The sequence below is a fragment of the Sminthopsis crassicaudata genome, chromosome 1, assembly GCF_048593235.1.
Source record: "Sminthopsis crassicaudata isolate SCR6 chromosome 1, ASM4859323v1, whole genome shotgun sequence".
NCBI lineage: Eukaryota > Metazoa > Chordata > Mammalia > Dasyuromorphia > Dasyuridae > Sminthopsis > Sminthopsis crassicaudata.
The window spans coordinates 475828166-475840925 of NC_133617.1; the positions used below are offsets into that span (position 1 = coordinate 475828166).

Sequence of the window (12760 nt, forward strand, 5' to 3'; positions counted from 1 at the left end):
GTGCCTCCTTGAATAATAGAATATGACATCATGCTTTCTGTGATCAAATTTCATGAATATTGTCCCAATCAGTCTTTTTTTTTTTTTTTTTTTTTTGAGGGGGAAAGAATCCAGTCAGTCAATAAACATTATTAAGCACCTATCTCATGCCAGGCACTGTACTAAGCATTAAGAATATATAGATAAAAAAAAGATAGTCCCTGCCCTCAAGAAGCTTACAATCTAATGTAGAAAGCTGAAGGGTGAGGTACAGATGCCAGGGAAGTTACCTGTATAGAAAATTCAGAGACATTCCAATAGCCAGGTAAGAAATAAGGACATCTGAGCTGAGCTCGCTCTTTAAGTGGAAGTTTGAGAGTTTATGACTTTATCTTCCAATTAGATGATGATGATGATGATGATGAGGTGGAATAGGGTGGAATGAGGTGGCTTATGGGATCTTGCAAGGGGATGAGATTTTTCCAATAACAAGCTTCTGTGGCATAATGGAGAAGTCAGTTAGAAAAGTCACAAAGGGGAGCAGCCAGGTAAGAAATGAGAAGGAACGAAGGTTTGACTAATGTATGACAGTTCAAGATTACTTCATTCAGTATTAATCATTTTCCAGTCATATCATTGGGTGATATTGGAGAGTATCCCTGGAAAAAGTGGGACACCAGGATTTTGGAGAGATTCGGGTTCTGTCCTTCCTCCAATTTTAGTCTATATCTACATATTGCTAAAAAAAAAAAAAATAAAAAAATAAACAAACAAAAAGCCAAAGAAACAATACCAACTAAATCACTTAGAGCAATTTAGGGAAATGACCATTGTTAGTCCAATGGAGGAAAAAGTCAGATAAATTGCTTGGTTCCCTTGGTTGACCTGTTAATTCCAACATACTTGACTAGTACAACTATTTTCAAGCACGATTTTGGTAGCCAGATGTGTGAGACCCAGCTTTTAGAGTTAGTCTTAGATATATGAGAATCAAGTCAGGCATTTAGTCAACAAACATTGATTAAACACTAACTATGAGTCAGGCACAGTGCTAAGTGCTGGGAAATAGAGCCTGGCATATTGCTGTTGTTGTCGTTCAGTCATATCTAACTCTTCATGACCCCATTTGGATTTTTCTTGGCAAAGGGAATGGAGTGCTTGGCATTTCCTTCTCCAGCTCATTTTACAGACGAGGAAATTAAAGCAAACAGGGTTAAGTGACTTGCCCAGGATCATACAGGTAGGAAGTGTCGAAGCCAGATTTGAACTCAGAAAGGTGAGTATTTCTGATTTCAACATCTGGCTGCCTGGGACATGGTAGGTATACAATAAATTGATTGATTGGGGATATAAATATAAGGGAAAAATCCCCTGGCCTTTAAGGAGATTATACTTTTATGAAAGAAGATAATAAATAAAAGGTAACTGAGGTGGAGTGCTGAGTTGCAAAGTTCAGAGTCAGAAGCAATGCAGTCTGGATCCCTCCCCCCAAAAGAGACCCCAAGAGGAACTCACCAATAGAAAAAGGCAGAATAATGACAGAGGGACCTTCCATAATGGAAAGAAATTGAAGTGGCAAAGTCAGAAAATAAGAAAGTGATGAAAGGAGGTTGGTCTGGGACCCTTCCCCAAATAGCGATCCATCAAGTGATACAAGGTTGGAAATAGGGAGGGAGTGTGTATATGTGTATGTGGATGCCACAGTCAGACCTTATTCTAATTTCGAGTTTTAACTGGTTCTCAAATTCTTCACTTCACCATCAGTCACCATGGCTGTGCTTGCTTTCGGAAAGAACAAGTTGTGATGGGTCAGGAAATGGGCTGAGCAAGAGGAGAGGCAGAAATCTCTGAGGATGCTTTTTAAGAAGTCACCAATGGGGGAGGTTTGACCTTGATTTCCCATTTTTCCTTATCCAAGCTGCTATCATTAAGAACCACTCTACTTGCTTTAACCCTGGGATTTTGCCAGCTGCATTTTCAAGTGGTTTTTAAATATGGTCTCATTTATCCTCCACTGGGGAGCAGTGGGATTATAGGACACTGTTAAGGAAGCTGTTGTTCTTACACCTTTAGGGTTTTCTTGAGAACTGAATGTAAACCCCAGCAGGGTTGTACATATAAATGAACAAACCCATCAATGATAGATTTCGATCACTATGTCCATCTCTGGGTGAGGGAAGCAGCAAGTATCAATAATGCTTTTGTTTTGGAAAAAAAGAGTCAGGAAAGATTCAGATGGGCACATTAAGTCCCTGACAATTTCATTTGATTCCCCATAGCCTGTGTACCACAGACAAATTAGATGAGGCTGCAATTTGTCATCCTCTCATGGGGATTTGCTGGGGGCTCTGTGTCCCTATGAATTATTTGTATGCCAGGGCTCTGAGGTTTTCTGTACGAGCAAAACCTCTGGATATTTCTCCACTGCCAGCTGGGCCTATAACAATCATTGCATGTGTATAGTGGTCTTTACTTTAAGCTCACAATATTGCTGTGAGACAAAGAAGACATATTTTTACCCCTATATTATTATGCCCAAGGAAGTTAAGTCATGAGATCAAAGTCAGACAGCTAGTTTAGTAGAGGAATTGGGCTGAGATCCCAGGTAAAACTTAACTCCTATCTCAGCTCACTTGACACAATCCTTCAATTCTACAGTTGAGGAGATAAATATAATGAGGATTTTCAGGTTTCCTTATTCTCTAACTGGGGATTTACTAGAGATTGCCCATCAATTTCATATTTTCCACAAAATGAATGAGTTGGCCAAGGATTTGAGTATACTTTACAACTTTATCTTGAAAAAAATATGATTCACAGATCATACTACACCCATAAGGAACCTGTAGGGAAATGAACAATTCAAATCTTATCAGATCTCCTGGTCCCCAGACTTTGTTCTCAAATGTTTCCTTGTGGATACACACATTTTCCAGTTGGACAATAGCCCTGCCGGCATGCCAGACTTTGGTATTAGTCATGTTGGCTATTATAAATAGAATATAGCATCATAAGAACTTTCAACAAGAGACCCAAAGTCCAATCCCCTCATTTTACTGATGATGAAATTGAGATTATATAATTTTTCTAAAGTCGTATTGCTAGTGACAATTTTGTTCAGTCATTTTCAGTCATGTCTGCCTCTTAATGATCCCTTTTGGGGTTTTCTTGGCAAAGACACTAGATGCTTTACCATTTCCTTCTCCAGCTTGTTTTACAGATGAGGAAACTGAGGCAAATAAGATGAAGTGAGTTGTTCAGGGTCATACAGTATCTTAAGCTAGATTTGAATTCTTTCTTTCTTTTTTTTTTTTTTTTTTTTTTTTACTCCAGGCCTGGTGCTCTATCTTTTGCACCACTTAGCTCCCTGTGAGGATCAGGAATTAGAAATAATTTCCTTATGTAAGACACTCTCCTTATTCCAGGCATTTGTATTCTAATGCTTTTATCTTATTTCTACCTCCTGATTTCCCTGGCTTTCTTCAAGTACTAACTAAAATTTAACTTTACAGAGGAAGTCTTTTTTTTTTTTTTCAAATATAGTGCCTTCCTTTCATTTTCTCCATTGATAGTCTCCATTTACACTGTAAATATCTTGTCTGTACATAGTTGATAGCATATTGTCTCCTTCATTAAATTGTGAGTTTCTTGAGAAGACAGACTATCTTTTGCCATAATTTGTATCTCTAGGTTTAGCATAGAGCATAATGCATAATAGGTCCTTAATAAATATTTATTGATTGACTCTCGGAAAATAGCACATATTACTTATTTAAAGAGCATTCAACCATGCCCTGTCTATTCAACTAAAGAAGAGAAAAGGAACATCTCATCAGTTATGGAAAGGAAATTACATCTCTGAGAGGAAGTATTGTCTGAAATCACACATGTAGCACAATCAGAATTTGAACCCAGATCCTCTGATTCAAAATCCAGTGTTATTTCTATTGCAGCATTTGAACCTTCCACTGAGTGTATTAACTCACAAGACAATTAAAAATCCTATTACTTTATACAGGGCCACTAGATGATACAGTGGATAGAGCATAGGACCTAGTGTCCCAGCTGTGTGACTCTGGCCAAGTCATTTGATTCTGTTTGCCTCAATTTCCTCATCCTTAAAGTGAGTTGGAGAAGGAAATGGTAAATCACTCCAGTATCTTTGCTAAGAAAACCCCAAATGAGGTCATGAAAAAATTGGACAAGACTGAACAATAACAATGTTGCTGACTATATTAACTGGTCTGCTTGATTGCTTTGTTTAAAAATTGCTTTGTTTAAAACTCCTTAATTTTTATTATGGATAGTAAAACACTCATTTTTTTGTGTGTTTTAAGACATTGCAATAATTTTACCATCTATTTTTCATGAAAGTAGGTAAGAGAATATTACTCCTACACTTAAAAAAGGAAGCCTCAGTTTCTGTTAATTGAAACCTACATCTCAACTTTCTCTCTCTTTAAAAGGAATCTTGGCTCCCCAGCATTCCTTTTAGAAATGTCCTAGTGCATGGACTTCTAACCTATTTTTAGGATTGTAGATGGAGAGCTGCAAGGGAACACAGAGCCCAGCTAGCCTAAACCCCCTCATTTTATAGATATGGAATCTAAAGTGTGAGGAGATCAAATGATTAACCCAAGATCATTCAGCTGCTAAGCGTCTTTTGGAACCAGATGGCCAGGGCTTGTCTCACTGTACAAGCTGCCTATTCTACTAATGTTTACTCTTCCCATCATGTTTCCCTTAATCTACAAGTGGGTGAGAATAGAGGCTGCTAGATGGCACCATGGTGCACAGAGCACTAGGCTTGGAATCAGGAAGACTTAATCATGAATTTAGATCTAGCCTTGGAACCTGGTCAAGTCACTTATATTCATTTACCTCAGTTTCCTCATCTGCAAAATGAGCTAGATTAGGAAATGGCAAACCACTCCAGTATCTATGCCAAGGAATCCCCCAAAATGGGGTCATAGAGTCAGACAAAACTGAAACAAGTAAACAACAATGAAACTAGAGAGAGGCTCCACTGATCTCAGCAACTTTCAGAAGTATTAGATGTTAATGTTAAGATGACAGAAGCAAATGAAAAAGCAAATTATTTCTATGCCATTATTGACTTCTTGCCTCACTACCAAATGAGAGCAATCTATGGAGCTAATGTCTGAGAGTAAGGAGTCTAAGCACAAATAAACAACCTATAAGTACCTGTAAATAACTGGCTAATTCCAATTGGGCCATCTTTCTTCCTTCTTCCCTCCCCTCTCTCTCTTCCCCTCCCTCCCTCCCTCTTTTTCTTCCTTCCTTCCTTCCTTCCTTCCTTCCTTCCTTCCTTCCTTCCTTCCTTCCTTCCTTCCTTCCTTCCTTCCTTCCTTCCTTCCTTCCTTCCTTCCTTCCTTCCTTCCTTCCTTCCTTCCCTAGCTTCTTCTTTCCTTCCCTATAACCTTCCCTCCCTCACTCTCTCCTTTCTTCCTTCCTCCCTTCTCTTTCCACATAGGGGATCATACCCTTACCTGAGGGTGCTTTGTCCAAAGGAATATACATTTCAATTGCTGAAACCTAGCAAGATATCTTGGGGGATAGATTTCTTTTTTATGAACCATGCCTTAAACCCTAAATACTCTGGCTCTCATTGATTGATCAACAGTGAATTCCCGCTCAAGCCTTATCTGATGTTTGTTTGGATTCTCATGGTTCAGAATGAGTATAAATAGCAATTGTTTCTATTTTGGCCAGAAATCCTGAGGATTTTCCATTCTCAGATTTTATTTACTTATTTTTGACTAGGTAGAGAAGCCATTCTTTGCCTTATTCTTAGCCTATCCTTAGTCATTCTATGGATGTTGCCTCAGTCAAATTGAGACCTGTTAATAACCTTAGCTTAAAAAGGTCTCCCACTGCATCCAAGGACATCTCTAGTCATCCTGATCTCTATTTTTCCACTGGACCAAGAAGACTCTGGAGGAGAAAGTGAGGCTGTTGACTTTATACAGCCCTCCCTCATTTAAATCCAATTCACTTGCAAGTCATGACTTCCTGATGTCATGGTATTCTTCAAGAATGAAGGAGAAAAAACAACAACCTCACTAGGAAATGAGAGCAATCTCTGCAGCTAATGTCTGAGAGTGAGAATTCTAAGGTTTCAAGGTCCATTGCCTCAAGGGTATAAATTACTGGTGCTCTCTGAACCTGATTCTTGAAGTCTCAAACTATCATTTACTGTATATACATTACATGCACTTAAAGCCCTTCACAGTCTGGCAGCAACCTACCTTTCCTGCTTTATTATACATTACTCCCCTTTGCATTTTTTATTGTCTTGCTTTAGTTTTCTTTCTATTCATTGCACATGACACTTCATCTTGCATCTCTCTACTTTTGTAGCAGCTGACCTATGCTTGACATATTTCCTCCTGCTTCTCCTCCCGCTTAGCTGACCACTTCTTAAGTTTTCTATGCTGTACCATCATTCATGTCCCTTATAGTAACTATCTTTCTAGGTTTTGTTCTACGTTTCTTCTCTATTTTCTGTATATTCTCTCATTTCATAGGTTCATTTATTATCTCCAGGTAGATAACTGTCAGTTCTGTATCCAGCCTTAGACTCTCTTCTGAGTTCTAGTACCATATCACTTATTGGGGATAACCATCTCACACCGGACTTGTCTAAAACAGAACTCATTACTTTCCTCCCAACCCCCTCATGTCTGAATTAACCTATTATTATTGATTAAATCACCATCCTTCCATTCACCAAGATTTGCACGCTCAATGTAATCTTTTTCTGCTCACTCATATTCATCCAAGTACTCTATCATTTGCCAAGTGTCATGTCTGTTGCTAAATCATCTCTCAGTTTCATCCCTTTCTCTCCATTACAAGTTAGCATTCTAGTCAAGTCTTCATTATCCTTTCATGTACCATTGCAATAATCTCCTAATTAGTATCTTTTAATCACATTTTTTCCTACTTTTGCCTAAAACATTGCTTTAATCCTGTCATCCCCTTACTTAATAAACTTCAGTTGCTGTCTATTCCCTGTAGGATCAAGCAAAACTCACCCATTTCTCATCTAAGATCTACTAGGTGCTGGATCCTTCCCACCTTTCTTGTCTTCTTATATACTAGAGTCTTCTACATAATCTGTGATCCAGCTCTTATTCTTCCCACAATATTCTCTATTTTCTGTCTTTATGCCTTTGATCTAACTGAACCTCATGCCTAGAATGCTCCTCTCATCTGCAGCTCTTGGAATCCTTTTATTCCTTCATGGCAATTTTCTACATGAAGGCTTTCTTGAGCTCTCTCAACTGTCATTGTTTTCTTTCTTGAAAGTCTCTTATTTTTATTGCATATGCCCATATATATTAATATATGGGCATATTGGACTCCTCAGTTAGAATATAAGCTCCCTGAGGGAAGGGACCCATCATTATTACCTGGCACATGGTAGGCACTTGATAAATGCTTTGGGAAAACAACACATATAAGTATATGCTAATAAAAGCAAGGCAATATTTGGTGGGAAAGCACTCACTCAATCAGAACTGCCCTTATGGAGAAGATGATGATCAAGTTGAGCCTTGAAGGAAATGATTCCAAAAACCATAGACAGGGGTTATGCTAGTAAATATTTAACATTTGATTGTTGGAGAGGGGGAAATGACTATATATAAAACACATTTTTAAGTTTATTTTGCATTATTAAAATATTCTCTATTACTTTTGTAAAAGTATAGACAATCAACAAAACAGTAAATCAAATTCTGATTTATAGCATTTGCACATTTCTGAGGTTTAAATGGTTACACTGAAATTTTAATGAGTTGACTCTTTAAACCCAATTGGAGTTGGCCACGATATATCCATGGGAATAGATTAGAAGAAAATATGTTCCAGGAATAGAAGACAGCTCACAGAATGGCAGGAGGTGGGAGTGGGAGGTTTGTGCTTGAGAGACAGTGAGAGTTGGATTTTAAAAGTTGCTTTTACCCTCTAACACTTACCACTTATACCATGCTAGAGAAGTCATTCCATATCTCTGGGTTTCAACTAGATGAAAAAGGAGCTAGTAATAAGAGTAGCTAATATTTATAGAGAGTTTTAAAGTTTGCCAAGTATTTTTCAGTATATTCTGATCCTCATAAGGTAAGTAATATTATTATCTCAATTTTTAGAAATGAGGAACCAAAATCTGTGGTGTTAAACGACTGGGCCAAGGTAACATAGCTGGAAAGTGAGTGCAGTAGGATTTAGATGTAGATATCTTAACTTCAAGGAGCAGTGGATAGAGCACCCACCCTGGAATCAGGGAGTCTCATCTTTCTAAGTTCAAATCTGGCCTCATTTACTTAGTACCCATGGGACCCTGAGTAAATCATTTAACCTTTTTGCCTCAGTTTCCTTATCTGTAAAATGAATTGGAGAAGGAAATGGCAAACCCTTCTTATCTCTACCAATAAAACTCCAAATGGAGTCACTAAAAATTGGACATGACTAGAACTAGTGAACAACTAAATTCTGACTTCAAGTTCAACACTTAGCTTTCCTAAGTTTTTTTTCCCTGTTTTTTTAAAAAATATATTTTCATCTTTCTGACTAATCACTGAAGATGCTGATCATTTTACCATGATCTTTTTGTACGAGGGCTGGAGAAGAGAAGAGAGGAAGAAATGGAAGATAGAGAAAATAAAGGTTTGTTTGCCATGAACAAAATTAAAGAGAATTTCAATTATATTCCTCTTGGTAAGATTCTACTTTTCCCATAGAAGGCTAAGTACTTTGCTTTATCCATAAGTAGGACAGATTTTGCCAGAGGGGACTCTGAAAACAGTGTAGAGAGGAATTTGAAAATAGACATACACACATATGTACACACACATACACATAACCCTCTTAAAATCTGCCTGGGAAAAATTACAGTGAATAATGGATTTCATTTTGGGGTATCAAGAGAAAAGTGAGATGGGAGAGAACCTGGGAAATCTAATCTGTTCTAACTAGAAGGTAGAAGGAATGGGTCTGCTGTCTATTTGCAGTGAGTGCTGGCAAACTACCTTGTAATAAATGCTACAAATAAAGAAAATTCAGATCAGCTCATTTGTTCCACTTCTAGAAATCCACTGAATTTTACTAGCCACTTGAGGAATTTGTCAATGAACAGCTTCATGCATTGGGACATTAAGCTTACTTGCAAGGTTTTCCCATATTTTCAAAGGGTTTCTAAATGAGACTATAAATAAAGCCATGCACCAACCTAACCACCTAAATAACAGCCTAAAGACTTTATATCAGGAATCAGAATTGAATGTACCCTAGGATATTGCTAGCCCAGGCAGCTAGGGCCAATTGTCTCATAACTACCCCTATGGAATGAGCCAACCTGGATCTATGGTGAAACCCAAGCTGGAACAGACAGCATTCAATCCTTATGGAGCCTATACCTGAGGATTCCTGGAATATGTTTTATGGGGTACAATTGAGATCCTGGAGAGTAAAGATGCTGGGCAGGTCAAAGAGGTTCAGATCACCAGGAAAAAGAACTAGGTTGTCTTGGAATGACTGAACACAAATTTCTGATATGTTGGCAGGAGCGAGAATTAGTGGGGGACCATGATCCCCAGCGATTTCCCCAATTTTCCACCAGCTCAAGCTTGTGGCTGTCACTGACAGAAAACCAAGCGGACTGGAATGGAGGTTACAGAGGAAAGACTCCTGAATAGCCTCTTCTACCAAAGAAGGAAGTATGCTAAAACCATGGCCCAATCATTTCAAATTCTAAATTATATCATAGAGAAGCTCAAGTGAATTGATGGCTAGATGAATGAATGAATGAAAAGAACTTTATTAAATGATTACTTTATGCAAAGCTATTTTCTAAGTACTGGAATACAATTTTTTATTACAGCTTTCAAAATATATTCATAGATAATTTTCAACATTCACCCTTGGAAAACCTGTGTTCCAAATTTTATTCCTTCCCTTCCCCTCATCTCTTTCCCTAGATGGCAAATAATCCAATATGTTAAACATGTGCAATTCTATACATATTTCTACAATTTTCATGGCACACAAGAAAAATCAGATCAAAAAGAAAAAAAAATGAGAAAGAAAACAAAATGCAAGCAAATTATCATTAAAAAGGTAAAACTATTATGTTGTGGTCCACACTCAGTCCCCACAGTCCTCTCTCTGGATGCAGATGGCTCCAACACAAGACCATTGGAATTGGCCTCAATCATCTCACTGTTGAAAAGATCAATGTCCATCAGAATTGATCATCATACATTCTTGTTGTTGCTGTATCCAATGATCTCCTGGTTCTGTTCACTTCACTTAGCATCAGTTTACATAAGTCTCTTCAGGTCTCTCTGAAATCATTTTGCTGATTGTCTCTTATAGAACAATAATATGCAATACAGTTATTTTAAAGAGTGAGCATAGACAACAGAGACAAAAATCATCTACACATTAAGGGGTTTAGGATTTCAAGATTTCTGGGACCCCTCAGAAATCATCTAGTACAGAAGCATCAAGAATATATCCAGGACTTTTGATATAGATTAAAATATAAATGGGAAATATTTTGTTAACAAATAAAGAATATAACAATATATAGATAGTGTTCATATAGGGTTTTCTAAGCCAATATGACGTCCATTAGAAGCCTTATGTATATATAGTTCCCCCTTTCTATTTGAATTTGATACCAATCGTGTAGCCCAACTTCCTACTCAATGCAGGAATCTGTTCAACATCACTGACAGATGGCCATCAGCTTCTGTCTGAGGACCTGTAGTGCTGAGAATTTAATTACCTTGCAACACCATAGAATCAAAATCACAGCTTTTCAGAGACCCAAAAAGGATCCTCACAAGGCCACATTAAACAAACAAATGATCATTCAGTTTTTGTGTGAAGTCTTCTGGTGAAAGACAGCCCACTCATTTGAAGCAGGGGTAGGCAAAAGTCACCTGGATTGTGTAAAATTTCAGTGTAAAGCGACCAGTTAGGTGCCACAGTGAATAGATTGCTGGACTTGGAGTCCCTCATCTTTGGGTATTCCAATCTGGCCTCAATTTCCTCCTTTGTAAGATGAATTGGAGAAGGAAATAGAAAAACCACTCCAATATCTTTGCCAAGAAAATCCCAAATGGGGTCATGAAGAATTGGATATGACTGACATACAAAAAATTTACATTTCAGAAATTAAGGCTTGATTCTTTTTGTTTCATTGATTATACAGACTAAGAAAATTATGGGGAAATGTTAATAATGCAGATTAAACTTTTCAAATAGTATTTTATTTTTCCAAATATATGTAAAGATAGTTTTCAACATTCATTTTTGTAAGACTTTGTGTTCCAAAATTTTCTCCCTCTCTTTCTTATTTCCCAACTTCCCAAGACATATATCCATATTTGTCATTTTGTGCAGGAAAGATCAGACGAAAAGAGGAAAAAACACGAAAAAGAAAAAACAAAGCAAAAAACTTGAAAATACTATGCTTTGATTCACATTTAGTCGCCATAGTTCTTTTTTCTGGATGCAATTGGCATTTTCCATTGCAAGTCTATTGGAATTGCTTTGAATCATCAAATTGTTTCACTCATTTCATTAGCATCAGCATTTCACTCAGCATCAGTTCATGTGGGTCTTTCCAGGTCTTTCTGAAATCATCTTGCTCATCATTTCTTATTGAACAATAATGTTCCATTACATTCATATAGCATAACTTATTCAGTTATTCTCCAACTTATAGGCATCCACTCCATTTCCAATTCATTGCCACTACAAAAAGGGCTGCTATAAACATTTTTGTGCATATGGATCCTTTTCCCTCTTTTATGATCTCTTTGGGATACAGACTCAGTAGTGAAACTGCTAGATGAACAAGGATTGCTGTTTGCCTCTGGTCATAGTTCCAAATTACTCTCCAGAATAGTTGGATGATTTCACAACTCCACCAACAATCCATTGGTGTCCAAGTTTTTCCACATCCCTTCCAACACTTATCATTATTTTTTTCCAGTCATCTTAGCCAAGTGGATTAAACTTTAAAGAAGTGGAGCCAGTTAAATATTCACTAGGACATCACTAGAAGCAGCCCATTGCATTTCTGAATAATTTGTCTTAGAAAGTTTTTCCTGACACCAAACCTTAAACGTGCTTTTTTTTTTTAACATGTATTTTCTGGCTCTGTCTTCTGGGGTCAAACAATATAAATTCCATTGCTTTTTCACAAGACATTCCTCAAGAAAGAAGCCTCTTCTAAGTCTTTCCCTTTCCAAATTTACCACCTCTATTTCTTCCAACTAGTTTTTATACAGCATGGACTTGAGATTCTCTGTCCTTCTGATTTCCCTTTTCTGGACATTTCCCAGCTTGTCAATGTCCTTCCTAAAAGGTACCCAGAATTAAACCCAGAATTAAACAAAAACCTTCAAATGATCTGATTAAGGGAGATAGTAGGGATTCACATTACCAGTTTTGTAACTAATACCTCCTGATACAACAGAAAATACCTGGGATCCAGCCTAGTTCTGGCACTCACTACCTATATGATTTTAGACAAGCCCCTTACCCACTTGGGGCCCAGTTCCCCATTTGTAAAATGATGTGGCTATACCTGAGTAGCCTCTTAGGATTTTTCTGGCTCTAGCCTATGATCCTAATTACTAAGAAAGTATTCTTATTTTTTTTAATTGAGCCAAAAAAACTGCATCCCTGTATTCTACATGTTGGTTCTAAATTTACCTGCCTGCTTTGAGCTTCTCAATATAAA

General features: G+C 37.5%; 1 protein-coding gene across 1 annotated transcript; it reads left to right on the forward strand.

The window, feature by feature from the left end:
* Positions 1-485: 485 nt before the first annotated feature.
* MRPL24 (mitochondrial ribosomal protein L24) lies at positions 486-9694 on the forward strand. Its single transcript, XM_074281266.1, is given in 5 exon segments — positions 486-527; positions 9319-9371; positions 9373-9446; positions 9449-9603; positions 9605-9694. Coding segments are annotated over 5 exon segments (414 nt in total).
* Positions 9695-12760: the final 3066 nt, after the last annotated feature.